Here is a 17,992-nt window from a genome sequence, read left to right on the forward strand (position 1 = left end):
CGTAAATTTTTATTTACAATGTATCAAAACTAATAATATAAATATTCTAAGGGTATGGGGACCACAAAGTAAAGCGTGGATTCATTTTATTTATAATGAAGATTAAGTATGGTTTTTCTTGTTCAAATTTTACTTCTTTATTTTGAAACTCGAATGCGGTTCTGGTAAAACGGTAATCTTCAGGGTCTGTGCGATCATCATTTCCAGGAATAAATATGTTTAGTTAAGCCCAATACTTCACTGTTTAGCAGAATAAGGAATGCCTTTGCTTTTGTAGAAGCAAACCACTAAAAATCTATCAAAGTAAGATAAGGTCAATTAAAAATAAAAAATCAATTACACTAAATAGTTGCAATTTAATCGAACAATAAATACATGCGATAGCAATATTCTCATTCAAAGAATACAAAATTAATAGTATTTTAATGATTGTCAAGAGAAATCTAAAAAATTCAATGGGTGTAGTTTTTTCTATTCTGGAAAATTAGTTAAATTAGCGTAAAGTTAACTTAATAGGTGTCGGGCACTGTAGTATAAATCGCGCAACGAGGTCGGTGCTTAGAGTGAGGATCATATAAGATGTAGTTGAATTAGTATAGCCAAAAGGATGAAATTAATAGGTATAAAATTGTATAATATGTAGAATAGTTTTTGTATTTTTTTTTTAAGGCCTTATAGATAATTTGTTCTTAATTTTGTAGCTTTCTTGCAGTAATTTTTGATGGAATTGTTTTTGTTTTAAATTACTCTATGCAGCGTCCACGTTGCATCCACACGTCAGACCTTGGCGCCCCAGGCTCGTTTCAGCAGATAGGCTCCCTTCTCGGCAATCATTACCGCCGGCGCGTGCGTATTGCCAGATGTGACCTTGGGCATGATGCTCGTATCCATGACACGCAATCCTCGTATGCCATGGACCCGCAGCTCGTGATTGACAACGGCGAGTGGATCCTGTTGTGGACCCATTTTGCAGCTACCCGCTTGATGATTCTCCGGCCCCGTATTCTGACGCACAGCGCACTCCCAATAGGCATCGCTGCCAAAGGTATGGGACTCGCAACCCTTGACGACGGTTTTGTCCATGCGCATGCCGTACTGTTTAAGAGGCGACATCTGCGATAGCCTGATGGCAAACTTGATGCCGTCCACTAAGGTCTTGACATCATTCTCATCGGTCAAGTAGTTAGCAAAAATGCGTGGCGGATCGAGTGGATCAGAAGAACGTAGTGTGATATAACCTCGTGATCTGGGATTTAACACAGCCGGAAACATTTGTATGGAGCGTGAATTGTTTGAGAGCAGTTCACCCACTTGTCCAGTGCGAGCACAGCTGGCCAAATAACCGCCAAAATACAATTGCAGATCAGGTAGATCCGGTCGCTGGGCAAAGCGAGTGGAGATTTTAGCTGTCACATCAGAAATGCCAGTGCCCGACATTAGGCCATCGCGGAATAACAAATACTCCATGGCGGTGGCCCAGTTCAGCGGCGCCGTGTCCGCATCATCGATGAAGAAGTTAGTGAAGAAGGCAACGTGATTCTGCAGATTCTTGCCGACACCGGGCAAATTGTGCACAGGACGCACATTCACCTTTTTCAGATCATCCTTGGGACCCACACCGCTCAGCAGTAGAATCTGTGGTGAATTGACTGCGCCAGCGCTGAGCACCACCTCCTTCTTGACCATAATCTTGCGCATGCTGCCAAACTGATCGCTGACCTCAACGCCCAGCACGTTCTTCGTGTGCGGATGAATCAGCACCTTTGTGACGGTCGAATTTAGCAATATATGCAAATTGTTGCGCATGCGGGCGGGTCGCAAGAACGACCTCGCTGAACTATACCGAATGCCATTACGAGCGGTCATCTGGGCAATCATGAAACCTGTGGCGTTTTGTCCATTGAGATCCTGCACCGAGTAGCCCATCTCCTCGCCAGCCTTGAGTATGGCATAAGACAATGGTGGATTATAGGGGAACTTGCCCACGGGCAAAAGACCGCCCTTTGCATGATAATCCGTGCCTACAGCATCCAGCTCTAAGTTATCTTCGGATTTCTTGAAGAACGGCAGCACATCGTTGTAAGCCCAGCCGGGATTGCCCTCTGCAGCCCAGGCATCGTAGTCCTCACGATTGCCGCGTATGTACATCATGCCATTCATTACCGAAGTGCCGCCCAGAACTTTGCCACGTGGCCAATAGCAGCGCTGCTCCATCGAGGAGAGACAAGCCATGGGTTCAGGTTCTGTATTATAGCGATAGTCAATGTCACTGCCGATGAAGTTGAGGAACATGGAGGGTATCTGAGCACCAACCGGCTCATCGCCACCTAGAAAATTAAATAAAGGAGAAAAGTTAATCAAATTATCATCATAAAGATTAACAGAAAAATTACAAGAAAACTTGATTAAGTTGCTTTAACAATAAGCACCACACAGACACACACTCGTAGCTCAGAAAGTTAGAACTTGCTAAAATTAAAATTGTCGAAAAATTACAATCACGTCAAATGGTTGACCTTTAAATCGCAACCGATGAAAGCTGTTCCCGAAATAACAAATCGATGCATTGTTGTTTTATTTAATGACACCATAGCACTACAACAATAGTAGTCCACTAATTTTTGCATACACAAAACAACAAACTCGTCAGTAAGAACGAGATATGCTGATTAAAAACCCATTCACAATACGTTGAAATTTCCATCGTACATTTCTTGACATTTTCTAAACGTGATCAGTAATTTTTTGTTAAGTTTTGAATCAGCATTCTAGAATTTCCGTTTTCGATGCACCCACGACATTTGGCCATTTCAATGCTCATCAATTAACTAAATCAATTTAAATAAAAGGTAATTGATTGCTATTTAAGCCGTGGGATTTAAAAATCCACCGCATGCTGTTCAAATAGTTATTTTATCATGTCATTTAGTCAGTTGGAATAATGCCAAAAGCAAATAAACTGCAATTGCCACAAATTGCGGCCAATTCAACAATCAGTATAACTTTTTAAACAAAAACTGAAATAACAGTATTTAGCATGTCTAAGACGCAAATACAATAAAACAAGATTCTTTCACAATTGAAATGCCAGTTTTTGTTTAATGCTTACGTCGCGAAATAATGATAAAAAAATAATAATTAGCACCCAATACTTGATTGAATTTTAATATTTTTGCTTGTATTCGAATGCATTAAATTGTTTACATTGCTCAGCTAATACCTATAAATAAACCAGAATTTCAAGCGAATACACATGCTCGATATTTAACAATTTTTTAAAATTGTTTTAGACTACGTTAACATAAATAATTAAATGGAATTTATAATACAATATTTAAAAAAAAAATGCCTTTGAATACATAGTATGTACTTAAAAACACCATAAATAAAGCAAATATTTGCCAGATAAAAAGCTCAGAAAAAAATAAATTCTTAGAAGATAAGCTTGTGTATTTATTAATGCAGTAATATATAAGAACATATATTAAAACTTTAATAATATATAAAAGACTTCACCTAACGGGTAGCTATAAAAACTAAAGACCTATGACACATACTTATTGATAGAAAAAAGGTACAAATTTGATACAATCAAATATTAAATTCTCTATTTATATCCAAACACCTAATGAAATACATTTGACCTCTGCGAGAAATACATCCGCTTGCTGATGCACAACTTTTGCAGATTGCCGACATTGAAAATAAATAATTAACCAACAAACGAATCGACGAACTTCATTGTCTCAAGACAGAATTTGTGTTTAAAAAGTGTCAACTAGCTGATTATATAAATTATATGTGCAACCAAGTGGAATCGACACAAGATCAACAAAGAGCTGCTTAACCACAAGCACTTAAGATGCACTCACGATAATATTGCCAACTACGTAATTACAATACAAGCGCAATTGTAATTGCAATTTAGCATTTGTTAGAATATTAACACCAGCTAATTTAGAAATAAATCTATCATCTATATTACATTTATACTTTTCATTTGTCTAATTTGGCAATTAATATAGTAAGTGCAAAGGTATAGTCATTGTTGGCATAGCAACGACACTAATCCCAAAAGCAACTCAAGCAGTGCCAACTACGCCAGCTGATAAGCCAATGCTAATGGATAATTCAAGGCTGAGAAATTAAGATTAATTATCTTGCCAATTTTCAGACTAGCTGTGAGAAATTAGAGCTTGTGCGCTATTGCTAAAATAGCATCCTTATCACTCTGTGGCCTTTACGTCTAGCTGCCTGGCTTCTCTTAATATTGATCAATTAAAAAATATATATTATGTATATAAATATGTATATTTATATTTTTATTTATTTATGTAATTAATCATATTTTAACTTCTCTAGTAATTTTAACTCGATAATCAGTTTAATATGTATTTATATTGTTATTAGCTGTTCTTGTTAATAAAAAATAAAATATCTTAATGTATTTTTGAAACCCGTCCCATAACATGTAAATGTCTGTGAAATGAATGTAAATGTCGCTGAATAAATGACGCAGAGAGATATGGCTGGATTTAACACTTACTGCATAAAATAATTGTATATAATAATTATAATGCCTTAAATGTTTTTAACAGCACTTGAGCATTAAATGGTGGAGTACTCGTCAAGCTGCCTTTAACCAAAGTGAATGCCCTGCATTAAACACGAGCTACATGTCCAGCGAGCTCCTCTCCCACTCACACGCTTTTATTATGCGCATTTTAATTCATTAATAAAAAATGTGTAAAATGATACAAACAATTGCCAATTATTAACTGCAAAAAATCAGTGAAGCGTTTAACAAACAACTTTGTAGCTGGACACCAAGACCAAGTGGCATATAAGCCTATAAGCAATCAACTACATGTGTATGTGTATTTATACAAGAGTAATTTGCATAGAAGCAAATTACTGGCAGAGCAAAACGCAATGTGTAGCTGAAGAGAGGGGGAAATGGTTGGAAGCTTGTTTATTTTACATAATGCTCAAGGCAGTTGCGGTTGCTTCTTTGCCACATTGTTGTTAGTGTTGCATGTTGTTGCTATTGTTAAGTGTTGCTCAAGTTACTCATTAGTGTTGTTGTCTTTGTTTATTTTTGGTGTGTGGCTGTTGCGGTTAGGCTTCAATTACTTCAAAACAAATGCAACATAACGCGTGTCTAATTGCCCACAGCGCCCCCATCTGACAAAATAGTAGCTTGATTGCATGTATATATACATGCGGCTGGCAACATGTTGCTGCTAGTTTAGCAGCTGTCAAAATGAATTGTTTATCACTTACCGGCTTCAATGAGCAGCACTTTCCACTGTGGCACTTCGGAGAGACGTGAGGCAACCACAGAGCCCGCTGAGCCGCCGCCAATGACAATGAAATCGTACTCATAATCCGGCTCCGAGCGAAACTGCAGAATAATATAATTAAGTTAGTGTACTATTTTTGCCACTATCAGTAACTGAGCTCACCCTTGAGCTGGCTCGTCCGCAGGGATCCTCCAGATCGCATTGGGATCGTATGAACACCTCGAGTAGACCCATAAACAGCATAAATGCGCTTCCGCCGCATGTGGAGGCAAGCGTTGGGCCGGTGGGCACGCCTACCAAACAATCACAGGCTGATGTGCTGGTGGACATGTTGTTTTAATCACTGTGATTGGCATTTAAAAAGAATATAATTAAAAAACAAATTTTGCAAACTTCAAGAAACCAAAGACTTGGAAAACGAACTTGACTCATTGTGACTAAATATTGATTTTTTTATTGGCAAATTATTGTTAATGATCACATTTTTATAAGTTTTACAATTAGATATGACCTTGCAACTGCAATTCACTACAAAAGTCCACGATGTCAGAGCGCAATTTATTTAAGCACACAATAAAACAATGCCTTGGCTGCCGTCGCTAAAGAGGCGTAGATTGTGCACGCGAAAAATCCATAAAACGAAACAGAAACCCAAACAATTTTTGGTACCTTTAGCCAAATTGCCGGCAGCATTGGTAATAACAAAAGGCCAAGTTAGGCATAAGACAGACAGAAGTCATAGCTCATCATCTACGGAGGTCCAAAATAGCTTGGCCCAGTGCTTATCTGTTTCGTTGCTGGTTTTAAACAAACTGTGCATAGTTTCACATGACCTTAGCCCAATGTAGCTGAAGTGCTTGCTGTCTTTTATCTTATTTCTTCTTTTCGCCTTTTCTTTGTTTTTTTTTTTTTTTTGGAAATTTCAAAACGTTGTACATTGAGTTCATGCCACCAGTGCCTAAAACAGAAGCAATTCAATTGTTGAATAATACGAGTACTCGCTGCTTGCAACTATAATTGTGTAATAATTATGCCGTTTGTGGATCCAGTTGAATTTTGGGTGCTGATCTCTGAACCAATAGGCGAAATTCAAAGTGATGTTTGTTGTTTTAGAATGAGTTGAGGGCAGGCAGGGATAATAAGTAGGCTTGAGGTTTATAATTTCGAATTGTTACATATATTTCTTAAAAATTTAAATTGGTGGACTATGATATTTATACTCCTGAGGAATGTAACTGTATTTTAATTCAATTTATTTTGCAACTCGGCCCTTTCTCCTCTATTCATATGTTATGTTTGACAGAAAATAGAAATTTCAGTTAAATTTATAATTGTTTTATTTTTCTCCCTCAATTTAATCAGCCAAATGTTTTTTACATTAGCCAAATCGCACATTCATTAGATAAATAACTGAAATATCTCAGTTTGCAAACCTGACTTTTTTTTTACACAATTTGGCAAACACTTAAAGCGGCTTCTGCCCGAAATACACAACAAAAGTGTCTTTACAATTTGTTTTTCTTTAAATTTTTGGAGATGTCTACAACGATTTTGACCTCAATTAGACTGAGCAACTTGGTGGATTTTATACAGCAATAAAATTGCAATTTGTAAACGCAAAGCCGAAACCACCAGAATCAAAAACGAAACTGAAACTAAAAGAGAAACCGAACGAATTTGAGGAGATCAAGCAATTGCTACAGTTCGAGATCGCGAGATCGATTTGTTACAATGATGGTGCGCACATTTGACATTTGAAACACGATTTTGTCTTTGTCTCTCTTGAAGTTAGAGTTCCAAACTCAAGTCGACAACAGCAAAGTTGAAGGATGCCTCGAAAGTAATCCAAAGCGTACGAGAGCGTGAAAAATCCAAAAGAGAGGCAGTTGACCTCGCAACAAGTTTTTCCATCAAGCCAAAAATGTTAAAACAAACTAAAAATCAACAACAACTACCCAGAAAATAACCAGATGAACTTCAAAATGCGTGCAGAAATCGTGCATAGTTTTCCAAAAAAAAATTAAAATATATACACACTTAAAAGTTGTCCTGAACAACTTTTTGTCCCCAAAGAGTTAGTTGAAATTACGTGTATGGTAAAACAAAAAAGGAGTGGTTTTTCGTATATTTTTTATGTCTACAAACTTTTGTAAGTCATAATTTACTTATATTAACGACTTTATGTTAGACTGTGTAAAAACTTGCTTAAATTGTGATTAATTGGTATCTAAAGAAGCTGAAATATTATATATATGATTTGCAAGTAGCATAAGTTGGACTTAAAGACATATTTAAATCTTTATTGAGATAGTGAGAAATATCTTATGACATACAAATAAGTAATTGTTTTCAGCTTGTTACTCATTAAGTATTTTATGCATTGATTATAAAGATTGTAATCTTTATGCTTCACACTTCCTTGGACTGCGTTTACAATTGCCATGTTGTCGGGTCCCTCCCTAATGAGCTATAGTGCATTTATGTCTATATATCACCAGGGCGTCTATTGTTGTGCGCACTGAAGCGATGCGCCTGTCGATTATGCGAGTGCCACATATCAGTTGTTGTAAGTAAGTACATTCATTGTTTTCGTACTTTGAGTATATATGATATCTTTATTGATATGGTTGGCATTGTCTGCATTGCTGTTGCTTTTGAAGGTTTCTTTCAGCTGTCAGTCTGTCAGTTAGGCAGTCAGTAAGTCTATTCGGCATGTTGGACTCGTGCTCATTGAAACGTTTCGTTGGTGGGAAAAATATAGTTATTAATAAAGATACAACTGCAAACTAGCATATGCGGTTGCTGACTTCCCCCTCGTTCACTATGATTTTGGGAGTTTTTTTTTGGGTTTTTTGTTGGTGCTTATTAGTGTGGGAGTTATGCACTTATTAGAATAATAATAAAATAAACTAACGGAATTTATGCGTGCCATGACAATGGCGTTAGATTAAAGCGTGCGATTTTATGTGTGGATTGCGTAATATTGTTCGAGGCTTATGGACAGGGCTCTTGTAGGAACTTTATATCTCAGGGTCTTAGTTACACAAACTTTTACTAAATATCAAATATTCTATAACAATTTCAATTCATTGCAACACTACAACCTTAGAATACCAAAACTAAATAACAATTAACTTTAATCTTTATCAGCGACTAAGAGCCGTAACCAATTTAATGGTCCGCACATAGTAATTAATTTCACCAATATGACTCAGTTTGGGGCCACACTATAAGTACAAACTGGTTTTACAAATCAAAACTAACTGTTTATATAAAAAAAGCGAAAATAGATAGAAAAAATAAACCAATAAATTTGCAGAAAAACGAGTCATAAAGTATTTTACGACCAGGCGCGCGAAATTGACAAGCTGGTATGATACAAGATAACTTATACAAAAAGAAAATAATTATAAGCAAAGATAAAAAGTGAGAAAACAAAATCATAATACCCAAATCAACCGAATTATGTTTCTCGTGTGCATGCGCTTAAAGTGGATCTATAAATTAGCGGCAATATCTACGACGCGGCAAGGTAGCAGCAACTGTGAATGCAAAGCAATCACTGCAAGTGTTGCAGTGATATTGATAACTGAATTGCTCTGCGGCTATTATGTGGATGCAACGCCGGTGGTTGGCCATTAGAAATTGGCCAAGAAACAAAATAGTGTGGCAGCTAAAAGCATAAACAACAACAAACAACAGCTACAGCTACAGCTACAGCTACAGCAACCAACATGCAGATACAAATGCATTCGCAATTTAAAGGAAGCAGCCGCGCAATGTATAGATAAACTTGGCCAATGTATCTCACAGCTTGTATCTGTTGCGGTGTATCTGTACCTCTGCCTCTGTAGCTCGGATGCCGGTGCCGGTTTCATGAGTTAACTTCCTATTTTCACTTTCATACGTCATACGGCCTAAGCAGACTAAAGAAAAGCACTAACAACAATAAAAATAACAGCTACAAAAGTGCTGTTTTTTGTTTTTCTCTAATTTTTTTGTGTATTTTTGTGTGTTTTCCTTTTGCACATTTCGCATTGTCAACGCGCTTTCAACAATGTGCGAACATTTTGTTGATGTGAGAATTTGCCAATAGCTTTGGTTTATTTTGTTGCTGTCATTGCCCATCACGTAATTGTTGGTGTTTGATGATTGCACTTTGCTTGATTAATTTTTCGGATTTTCTTACATTGTTGTATTTAATAATTTGTAAGTGTATTTGGAATGCATTTGCAAAAGCATGTTAAATAATTGTTGAACAACGTGTTGTTGAGACAAAAATATATAGATTTTTTTTATATAATATATACTATATTTTAGCTTTTTTATATAAGTTTTTATTGATTTGTATACAATTGGTTATAAATACTTATCGTTTATATTATTGTAAGCAAATTGTTATGGGGATCCCTTATTCCATGAAACTAAATGTGCTTAAAATATCTGCCATTGTTTTGTATATTTTAGTATCGATAAGAATCTATAAAAACGGAATAATTTTTAATTGTTTCCAGTTAACCCAGACCCATAATGTACAATTCGTTTTTATTGACTTTCGCAATAAACAGAAACGGAAATGCCATAAAAAACACTTTCAATTTTCTTCCACTTCAAAAAAGCAGCCCGAAACGTGAAGATCTATTTTACATAATTTATTTAAATTTGTTGCTATGTTGCACGAACTACGTGATTGAATATTTGCAACATTTCGCTGCATTTGCATTTTCCCCCAAAAAAATGTTCAGTTGCATTTTCTTGCAGTTGCAACAACTGCGATTACAACTGCAACGCCATGTAATACCCTTGGCTGCCCAATGCACGGCCGCTGGGCTGATGCTTGCCAATTACGTTGGCGTTGCCAACAACTAACAGCAACAACAATTCGACCACAATTAAGTTTAAAGTGAAATTCTGCAATTGCTGGCGCATCATTTGAAGCAACGCTGAGATGAGCTTTGTGCCTTTGATTGATCGTTGGTTACGTGCTAAAACTGGCAAAAAATAGCAGTAACAACAGCAGCAGAAATAAATGAAACGTGTTGCTGTTTTGGCCTCCAGGCGGATGCAAAGGTGGGCAGCACGTCAACGGTGCTCAGGAGCTGCCTGTCAACTGTGCAGCTTGGAAATCTGCCAATGGCCAGACACTAAACAACACTTTTAGTTGCATTGCTAAATGAGTGCATTTGTTAATAGAGTGGTTGTTGCTGCTGCTTTGATTAAAGTTTAAGTCAAATTTCTCACGCTTGTCGCTAGGATAATGTATTTTATATAGGCAGGCAACCGGGCATCTCCAGGTTAAACATATTTGTTCACCAGTCAACTTAAGGTGATAACCAGCTCTGATAATATGGACTTAAATAGTTTGATATATTCCGAATGCAAATGTTATTAATTATGTTTCAAGTTGTAAAACTGGAAATAAATTGTTGTCTAAATCACTCCAAAGCATCTTAAGTCAGTTGAATGAGTTTGAAGTACACTAAACTCCGCCAATTTAATTTAAATTAAACATTATAGACAAAATATCAAAATATAGTAAAATAATTTCGTAATTACAAACATAAATATACGTCACATGGGGGCTTAAGTATTATTGAGTTAGTTAAAAGTCGGAGAAGTTATAATTAATTAATTTAAAAAATATTTAGGACTTGGTAAATTAAATGTAAAATTGAAAATGCATTTCGAGACAACTGTAGATAATTTTTAATGTCATATACCCTCTCTTAATTTTAAGCTATTAAATATTTGGTATTGAAAACAATTCAGAATGAATGACTAGCAAATTAAGCCTTTAGCTTAAGCCTTTCAACTTTCTAAAAAGTGAATATGCATGAAATGATATGCTAATCAACAAATGTTATAGCATTCTTAAATGCCAACACCAAGTCGATAAAAGACTTCAACCAATTGCCCGTCTTATGTGACCCAGTTAGTATTTTTTTTTTAGTATTGTCACGGGCTGTGGCTTAAAAGTGTGCCACTTCTGAACTAAAATAAATTCATAATGAATTGTAAGCAAATAGAGCTCAAACCGAAGATCGCTTAAATGGCAAAAGGCAAATGAAATAACAGCAACAAAAACGGCAGCACAAAAGGAGCCAAGTAAAAGGCACACAGATCACAGATCGTACGTGAATGCATGAATGAGTACCAGCCAAAAAAAAAAGGGAGCCAACAATAGTAACAGCAACAAGGCAGATAAACAAACAGCTAACAGCAAAAAGTCAATCGTTGCCGTTCAAGAGCAGTAACAATAGACACCAAAAATCCTATAAAAATAGTAACAACAATAACAACAACAAAAGCAGCAATGGGAGGTAGCTGTACAGCATTGTCCCAAAAAACATGGAGAGATACAAATTGTGTCTTTAGCTGACATTTCAACATGACTCCAGCTCCAATTTAAACTCCAACTGTGACTCGTGTGCGTTGGCAAATACATTTTTGGTTTAACTACATGCCAAATCTTTCAAGACGGCACAAAAGAAAGCGGACCTCGATCGTGGGTGTCTGGCGGTCAAAGCACTCGCCTATTCAATGCGTAGCTTAAAATTTCTTTTCATTGCCCGCAGCAGGCACATGTTCGAGATGCTCTCGATAATGAGCATACATCAAATATGTATATTGGCAATTGTTTTTAACCACTGGTTGCCCTCAATAACCAAATTGTGATTGATCATCGCTTCACGCTACACTCTTTGCACTTCAAGTTCGCTCTCTCGCAATAAAAGCAAAAAACTTGATATGCAGTAGTAATATATTGTGTATACAATATTTGCTTTTCAACTTTTGGCTTAATAAGTTAAGGCAATGTCATAAATTTTGCCAATGTTTTCGATATTTTTTATTTTATTTATTTTTTAATCACGCATTTTTGTTGGGCATTCTGTATTATTCGAAAAGCGATGAGTAAGAATTGATGAATTAGTATGCAAAATTGTTTATATGATTTGGTACTGAGATTATTCTATCGAACGCACTACGTGCTAGGCAATTTATAAAAAAAATGGATTAACAAGAGTAATGGGATTGAATCTAACAGATAAGAGTTGACATATACGAACATGAAATGCGTATCTTAATCAAGAATTTGAAGAAACAACATTTTGTACCTCTTGCTTATTCTACCTAATAATTGTATACAGATTATGTAGAGTATGGCAAGGATACTCTCTATGTGTACAGCGTATTATCCAGTCAAAAACTCTCAACTAGCGCAGCCGTACTTCATTTTTGCTTACATGCAAAATGGAGTTATAAGCGGATATTCACATGCATTCAAATCGATTGCAGATCTTGAGGTACAATTTTACTCACACTAAATAAAGAGCTATGAAGTTGCTTACAATGCCTCAAGCTTCCGTTGGCAACAAAAACAAATAAAAAAAATATAAAAAACCGGGCTAATTTCCTATTACTGTAATAATCGCGTTATTAACTGTTACAGCGCAACACCTAAATGCAAGAATGAGACAGTTTTTTTTTTTAGTGTTCGCAGCAAATTCGCTAGCGTAGAAAAATTGAACCGATTAGTGCTCATATAAATAAAAGAAAAACCAGTACAATGGGCAAACCGTTCGAACTAAAATTAGAAACATGCCTCAAAAATCGTGAGACATGCACACACATATTTCTCGAGAATTGTGTCAATAAAAAAAAAACGTAGTGTTTTTTTTTAGAATGTAACTGCAAAAGGTGCAAATACACAACAAAATCGAAGCTTACTTTGATGTGACGTTTCGTTTTGGAGTTGGAATTGACGCTTCCTCAAATGCCAAAACTATTGACAATAAAAAAAATGTAAGTTACTTACGTTTTGTATGCCCGTGTCAGGTTGCTGCCAGTTTCCTTTTTGGTTGCCACTAAATAATTAGGCTTTTAGTTTTAGTTTTCTTTGTATGCCGCTCCTTATTGGTAATGCCTTGTTTGTCAATTACGCAACTGGCCGAAGATGTCCACAATAATTTGACAAGAAAAATTTCTTAAATGTTATTCGTACTTTTTTTTATACTTTTTCTTATTATTTTTGTTTTAGGGTTAGCACACACAGTTGCACACACACGCACAGTACTTGGTATTGCCTTCTTTTGCTTATACGGGCAGCTCACTGGCCAGATTACAGTTTAGGTCTGGCTAAGATCTCTGCAGCTTGTTTCGAACTGCGCGCAATCGCAGACCGTCATCGACTCACCGTCTTTCTGTTAAGCGCGGCTCTTTTTAAACTCCCCCCAAAACCAGCACGAAGCTTAAGCTGTCGTTCGGTTCGCCACTGAGTTAGTTAGAGAGCCACTGGTTCCAGTTGGAGCTTAAAGCTCGCTTACCGCTCTCCGACTCTTTGAGTGCCGGCAAGTTTAAATTGGTTACCTCTTCCTCGCCATTACTGACTTAAAACTCATAGTTTTCTTTTATTAAAGTTTTAACTATGAAAATTTAATTACTTTTTTTTTTGTAAGAAAATAAATATTTAATTAAGCTTAATCTATAATTGGCAATGTAATGTTTTACATTTTGCTTGGAATCATTGATATGTTTATTTGATCAGTAAAAATGTTAGACAGCAGTTCAATCTTTGTCGCATGCTTCTAGTTAAGACCAAACCCCAATTACCAATTAGGATGACTCATTGGAAAGTGCTTTACATACTCTCCTAGTAGTGCTAATGATGCGTAGCATGCAATATAAAATTAGACACATTCCACATCTACTTGCATCTCACACCCGCCGGCAGCATATATGTATATTGTAACCGATATACGTCACAAGGCTTCTTCAACCACCGCTTGCAGACAGATTGCCTGGCAGGCAAATAAGCGAGTACAAAAACACTCGCTGAGAAGCCCACACAGAAAGCGTCGATTGTGCACAGTGCGTCGGCGCAGGATTAACGATTTGTCGGTGGACAACGAGTTGGCTCAAGACACTTGAAAGGCAAAATAAAGTGCAGCGGAACTGCGTTGTACAATTTTAACGTATAAAGTCTAGCAAATATTTGCTAAAATATAGAAAAGGGAATTTCTAGACAAGTGAGTGTTATAACAGTAAGAATATCTTAATTATAAATGCCTTTAACCAGTTTTTAAAATGCAAAAAGAACTTGAAATGAAGCCAGCTGCAGCAAAATATAAGAAAATTTGCATTAAGACAAAGAAAATTATAAACAGTGCTAAAAATGAAACATCATATAATAATTGAACACAATGAATGGTTGTTATTTTTGTGTCTAAGTAAAAGCATAGTAAAAATATCTTATTTAACATGAAAAAAAAAAACGAAAAAGTTGCTATGTTAAGGGTGGGTTGATGAATCATTCGAATTAGACATACATAAGTATGCGTACAGGTTTCATGGCTGTGTGTGTGTGTGTGAGTGAGTGAGTGTATGTACAGCTCAAGTAATGACAAATAACAACAAGAGTGTGCGAAAAAAAAAAGTGAAAACCCAAGTAGCAGCAGCAGAAGCTGGCAAAAGAAGAAAAAGAATCAAGCACAGATTTGTGGTAAAATCGATGTGACAAGACAAGCCAAATATTTTCTTTTTCCATTTTCTTCACATAACTCTTTGTTTTACTTTGTGACTTCTTGATTTTCTTCTTGTAGTCGTTGTATCTAATTGTTATTCTGTGCAGCTACGCGAATCTTCAAAGCAGACAAGACAACGCGCAGAGCGGCACTAGCCACAACCGTTTAAAATGGCTGACGAGTATATGCCAGATGTCAGCATGATGGACACAAGTGAGTACCATATTGTGGCCAAAACTAATGATGGCTCATTAGGAAAACGGTAGGAAGTTGCCGTAGAACTTCATCTTTAGCAGTTTTTGCGAAACTAACAGAAACTAATCAGTAGGCCCATTAGGTGTTATTGAAATGTGGTAATGAAATACGTAACAGATTAAAGTACACATTTAAGACTCTCTTGAGTAATAGATAGCTTATTAGGAAAACAATGAATGTGTCATGGTATTCTTTTTTTCTTATTGTGTATTCTCTTTTATCTTAATTAATTAATTCATTTCGATACAGATATTTATATGTGAGATTAAATGCAATATTATCTAACTTTTATGAAAGAACTATCGTTCTAAAATTCTTTTATAAACAACTTCTTTTGTATTGTGACCAAAATATTACGCATTTGAGGTAGTAGTCTTTTCAACGATCCCAGCGCAATAGCAGATAATTTAAATTGTAATTTTACATTTTTCAGTAGCAACTAATATGATATAGCTTTGAAGTAATAGAAATATTAAAGTCTATACGCATGCAAGAGCATTAAAATTATAATTTGTTTTCCTTTTTTTTTTATATTAAAAAATATATATTTTTGCATTTGCTGCAGTTGTGCCCGCCATACTGGGTCTCACTGCGGCCGCAGTACTTTCGACGGTGGCCTGCATCTGTGCGAAGCAGATGCGCATACGGAACAAGAAGCAGAATCATCATGATTCATCATTCCCATTCCAACCGACACGACGTCCGACCGCAGTTCGTTCGCCGAGTGGCCAACCGCCTCACTATCTGAAGAAATCGCCGTCGCCCACTGGAGGCAAGCAGATGAGCTTGCTCTCGCCCATGCAGGATCAGACGACATCGCCGATAGCACCACAGAATACGAAGTATGCCGAGGATGATGAGTCACCGCCACAGCAGATGGCACAGCAGCAGCAGCACCATCAGAGCTCCAATAAGCTAAACGTTGTGGACAATGCCAAGAACCATAATCAACATCACTCACCGGTGGAGACCATTGCCAATGGCAATGTGACCATCACACTGGACGAGACACTCTCGAATGGCAAGGAGATGACCATAAGCGATCAATACGGCAAATTGGGCACCATTTACTTCAAGCTGCGCTATCTGTCTGAGAGAAATGCTCTAATGGTATCGATAATACGCTGCCGTGGCCTACCCTGCAAGGGTGGTGCTGGCGGCACTGGCGATATACCCACTGGCATGAATGGACGCACTCAGGCGGCCACCGATCCCTACGTAAAGCTACAGCTGCTGCCGGACAAGCAGCACAAGGTGAAGACACGTGTGGTGCGCAATACCAGGAATCCCGTTTACGATGAAGACTTTACCTTCTATGGCTTAAGTATAAATGATCTGCAGAATATGAGCTTGCACTTTGTTATACTCAGTTTTGATCGATATTCGCGCGACGATGTCATTGGTGAGGTTGTCTGCCCCTTGACCTCCATTGAGATTGGTGACATATCAAAGGAGGCGCTCTCGATCAGCAAGGAGATACAGCCACGCAGCCTGAAGATACGCGCCCAAGGTCGTGGTGAGCTGCTCATCTCGCTATGCTGGCAGCCGGCCGCTGGACGATTGACTGTCGTTTTGTTAAAGGCGCGCAATTTGCCGCGCATGGATGTTACCGGACTGGCTGATCCCTATGTCAAAATCTATTTGCTGTACAATGGCCAGCGCATTGCCAAGAAAAAGACGCATGTCAAGAAGCGCACGCTGAGTCCGGTATTTAATGAGAGCTTCGCATTTGATATACCCGCTGCCGAGGTACGTACAATTCTAACAATACTTAGCAATTTTGTTTTTTAAATTTAGATCACGAGCTCAATACCAATCCCATTTATCGACAATGCCAAAATTAATTTGTATATTAAAATTTTTTGTTTTAAATTAAAATATATATATTATCACATTACTTTAAATAAATTCCAATATTCTTCATTGTCATTATGAGAATTTATGAGTAAACCGAATGGATTATTTATTTCTCGTATTAATTTTTATCTGAAGCAATTTACGTATAAGATATTATAAATAAACCAATATTTATTTGAAGATACTTTTCTTTGTAACCTTAACTTGTACACATATCCTTAACCACACATATATTTCAGGGTGCTGGAGCTTCCTTGGAGGGCGTCTCTTTGGAGCTGATGCTACTTGACTGGGATCGCGTGACCAAGAATGAGGTTTGATTCATGTCTTGCATTCAATTATTAGGTGCTCAACAAAAGTTTTCCTTGTGTTTCTTTAGGTTATTGGACGCTTGGAGCTTGGTGGACCCAACTCGAGTAGCACCGCATTGAATCACTGGAACGAGGTTTGCAATTCGCCTCGTCGCCAAATTGCTGAATGGCACAAGCTGAATGAGTAAGCGGATTAACTTTATCAAAATTTGGGGCAGTGAGCCAGCGCTGGCGCCGCAAACCCAAAAACAATAACAACAAACGCAAACCAATATTTTTGTTAAGTTTGCTTAAGTTGAAAATGTATGAGGTATTAAATTATTATTAAAATATTTTATATGTATATTGTGGATACAAAGGAAATTTATTTCAAACACCAAGAAAATGAATTTTTTATAATTTAATTTTTATTATTATATTTTGTTAAGCTCAAATATTCTTTTGTATGATGTGCAGCAAAAACACATTGGAAAATTAAAGCGAAAATTTATATTTACCAAAAAATAAAATTATCTAAATTAAATGTATTAGAAAATGTTTAGTATGTAACAATGCGTATAAATGTAAGATATTTAATTAAAAAATGTGACATACATTTATAATTAACGCTAAAACAGGTAAATATTCTTATTAAAAATCCTTTAATTTCCTGTTGTATAAAAAAGATTTATCTTTTAAATTATATCAATTAAATGTCTCATTTAGCTTACACAAAATTTTCTTTGCACTATAAAATGACGTATTA

The 17,992-nt window shown here is 36.5% G+C and overlaps 2 protein-coding genes across 4 annotated transcripts; one reads left to right on the forward strand and one right to left on the reverse strand.

Annotated features, from left to right (window-relative positions):
* Positions 1–336: 336 nt before the first annotated feature.
* LOC6563431 (glucose dehydrogenase [FAD, quinone]) lies at positions 337–13,498 on the reverse strand. Of its 2 annotated transcripts, none has more exons than XM_032736914.1 (4): positions 13,120–13,498; positions 5,466–5,646; positions 5,284–5,404; positions 337–2,327 (listed from the first exon to the last, which is right to left on the reverse strand). In XM_032736914.1, exons 2-4 carry the CDS (start codon positions 5,631–5,633, stop codon positions 739–741), a joined length of 1,878 nt encoding a protein of 625 aa, XP_032592805.1. In that variant the 5' UTR covers positions 5,634–5,646; positions 13,120–13,498; the 3' UTR covers positions 337–738. The 2 variants fall into 2 exon arrangements, with proteins under 2 accessions (XP_032592805.1, XP_001990327.1); XM_001990291.3 differs by having other exon boundaries at positions 778–2,327; positions 13,120–13,483.
* A 761-nt stretch (positions 13,499–14,259) lies between these two features.
* Positions 14,260–17,511, forward strand: LOC6563430 (synaptotagmin-4). 2 transcript variants are annotated; one of them, XM_032737100.2, is made up of 5 exons: positions 14,260–14,329; positions 14,903–15,037; positions 15,645–16,828; positions 17,176–17,250; positions 17,316–17,511. In XM_032737100.2, the coding sequence occupies exons 2-5, from the start codon at positions 14,995–14,997 to the stop codon at positions 17,433–17,435; spliced, it is 1,422 nt and encodes a 473-aa protein (XP_032592991.1). In that variant the 5' UTR covers positions 14,260–14,329; positions 14,903–14,994; the 3' UTR covers positions 17,436–17,511. The 2 variants fall into 2 exon arrangements, with proteins under 2 accessions (XP_032592991.1, XP_001990326.1); XM_001990290.3 differs by having other exon boundaries at positions 14,932–15,037.
* The last annotated feature ends 481 nt before the right edge of the window (positions 17,512–17,992 follow it).

This window comes from Drosophila grimshawi, unplaced genomic scaffold, assembly GCF_018153295.1.
Source record: "Drosophila grimshawi isolate 15287-2541.00 unplaced genomic scaffold, ASM1815329v1 contig_311, whole genome shotgun sequence".
Lineage (NCBI taxonomy): Eukaryota > Metazoa > Arthropoda > Insecta > Diptera > Drosophilidae > Drosophila > Drosophila grimshawi.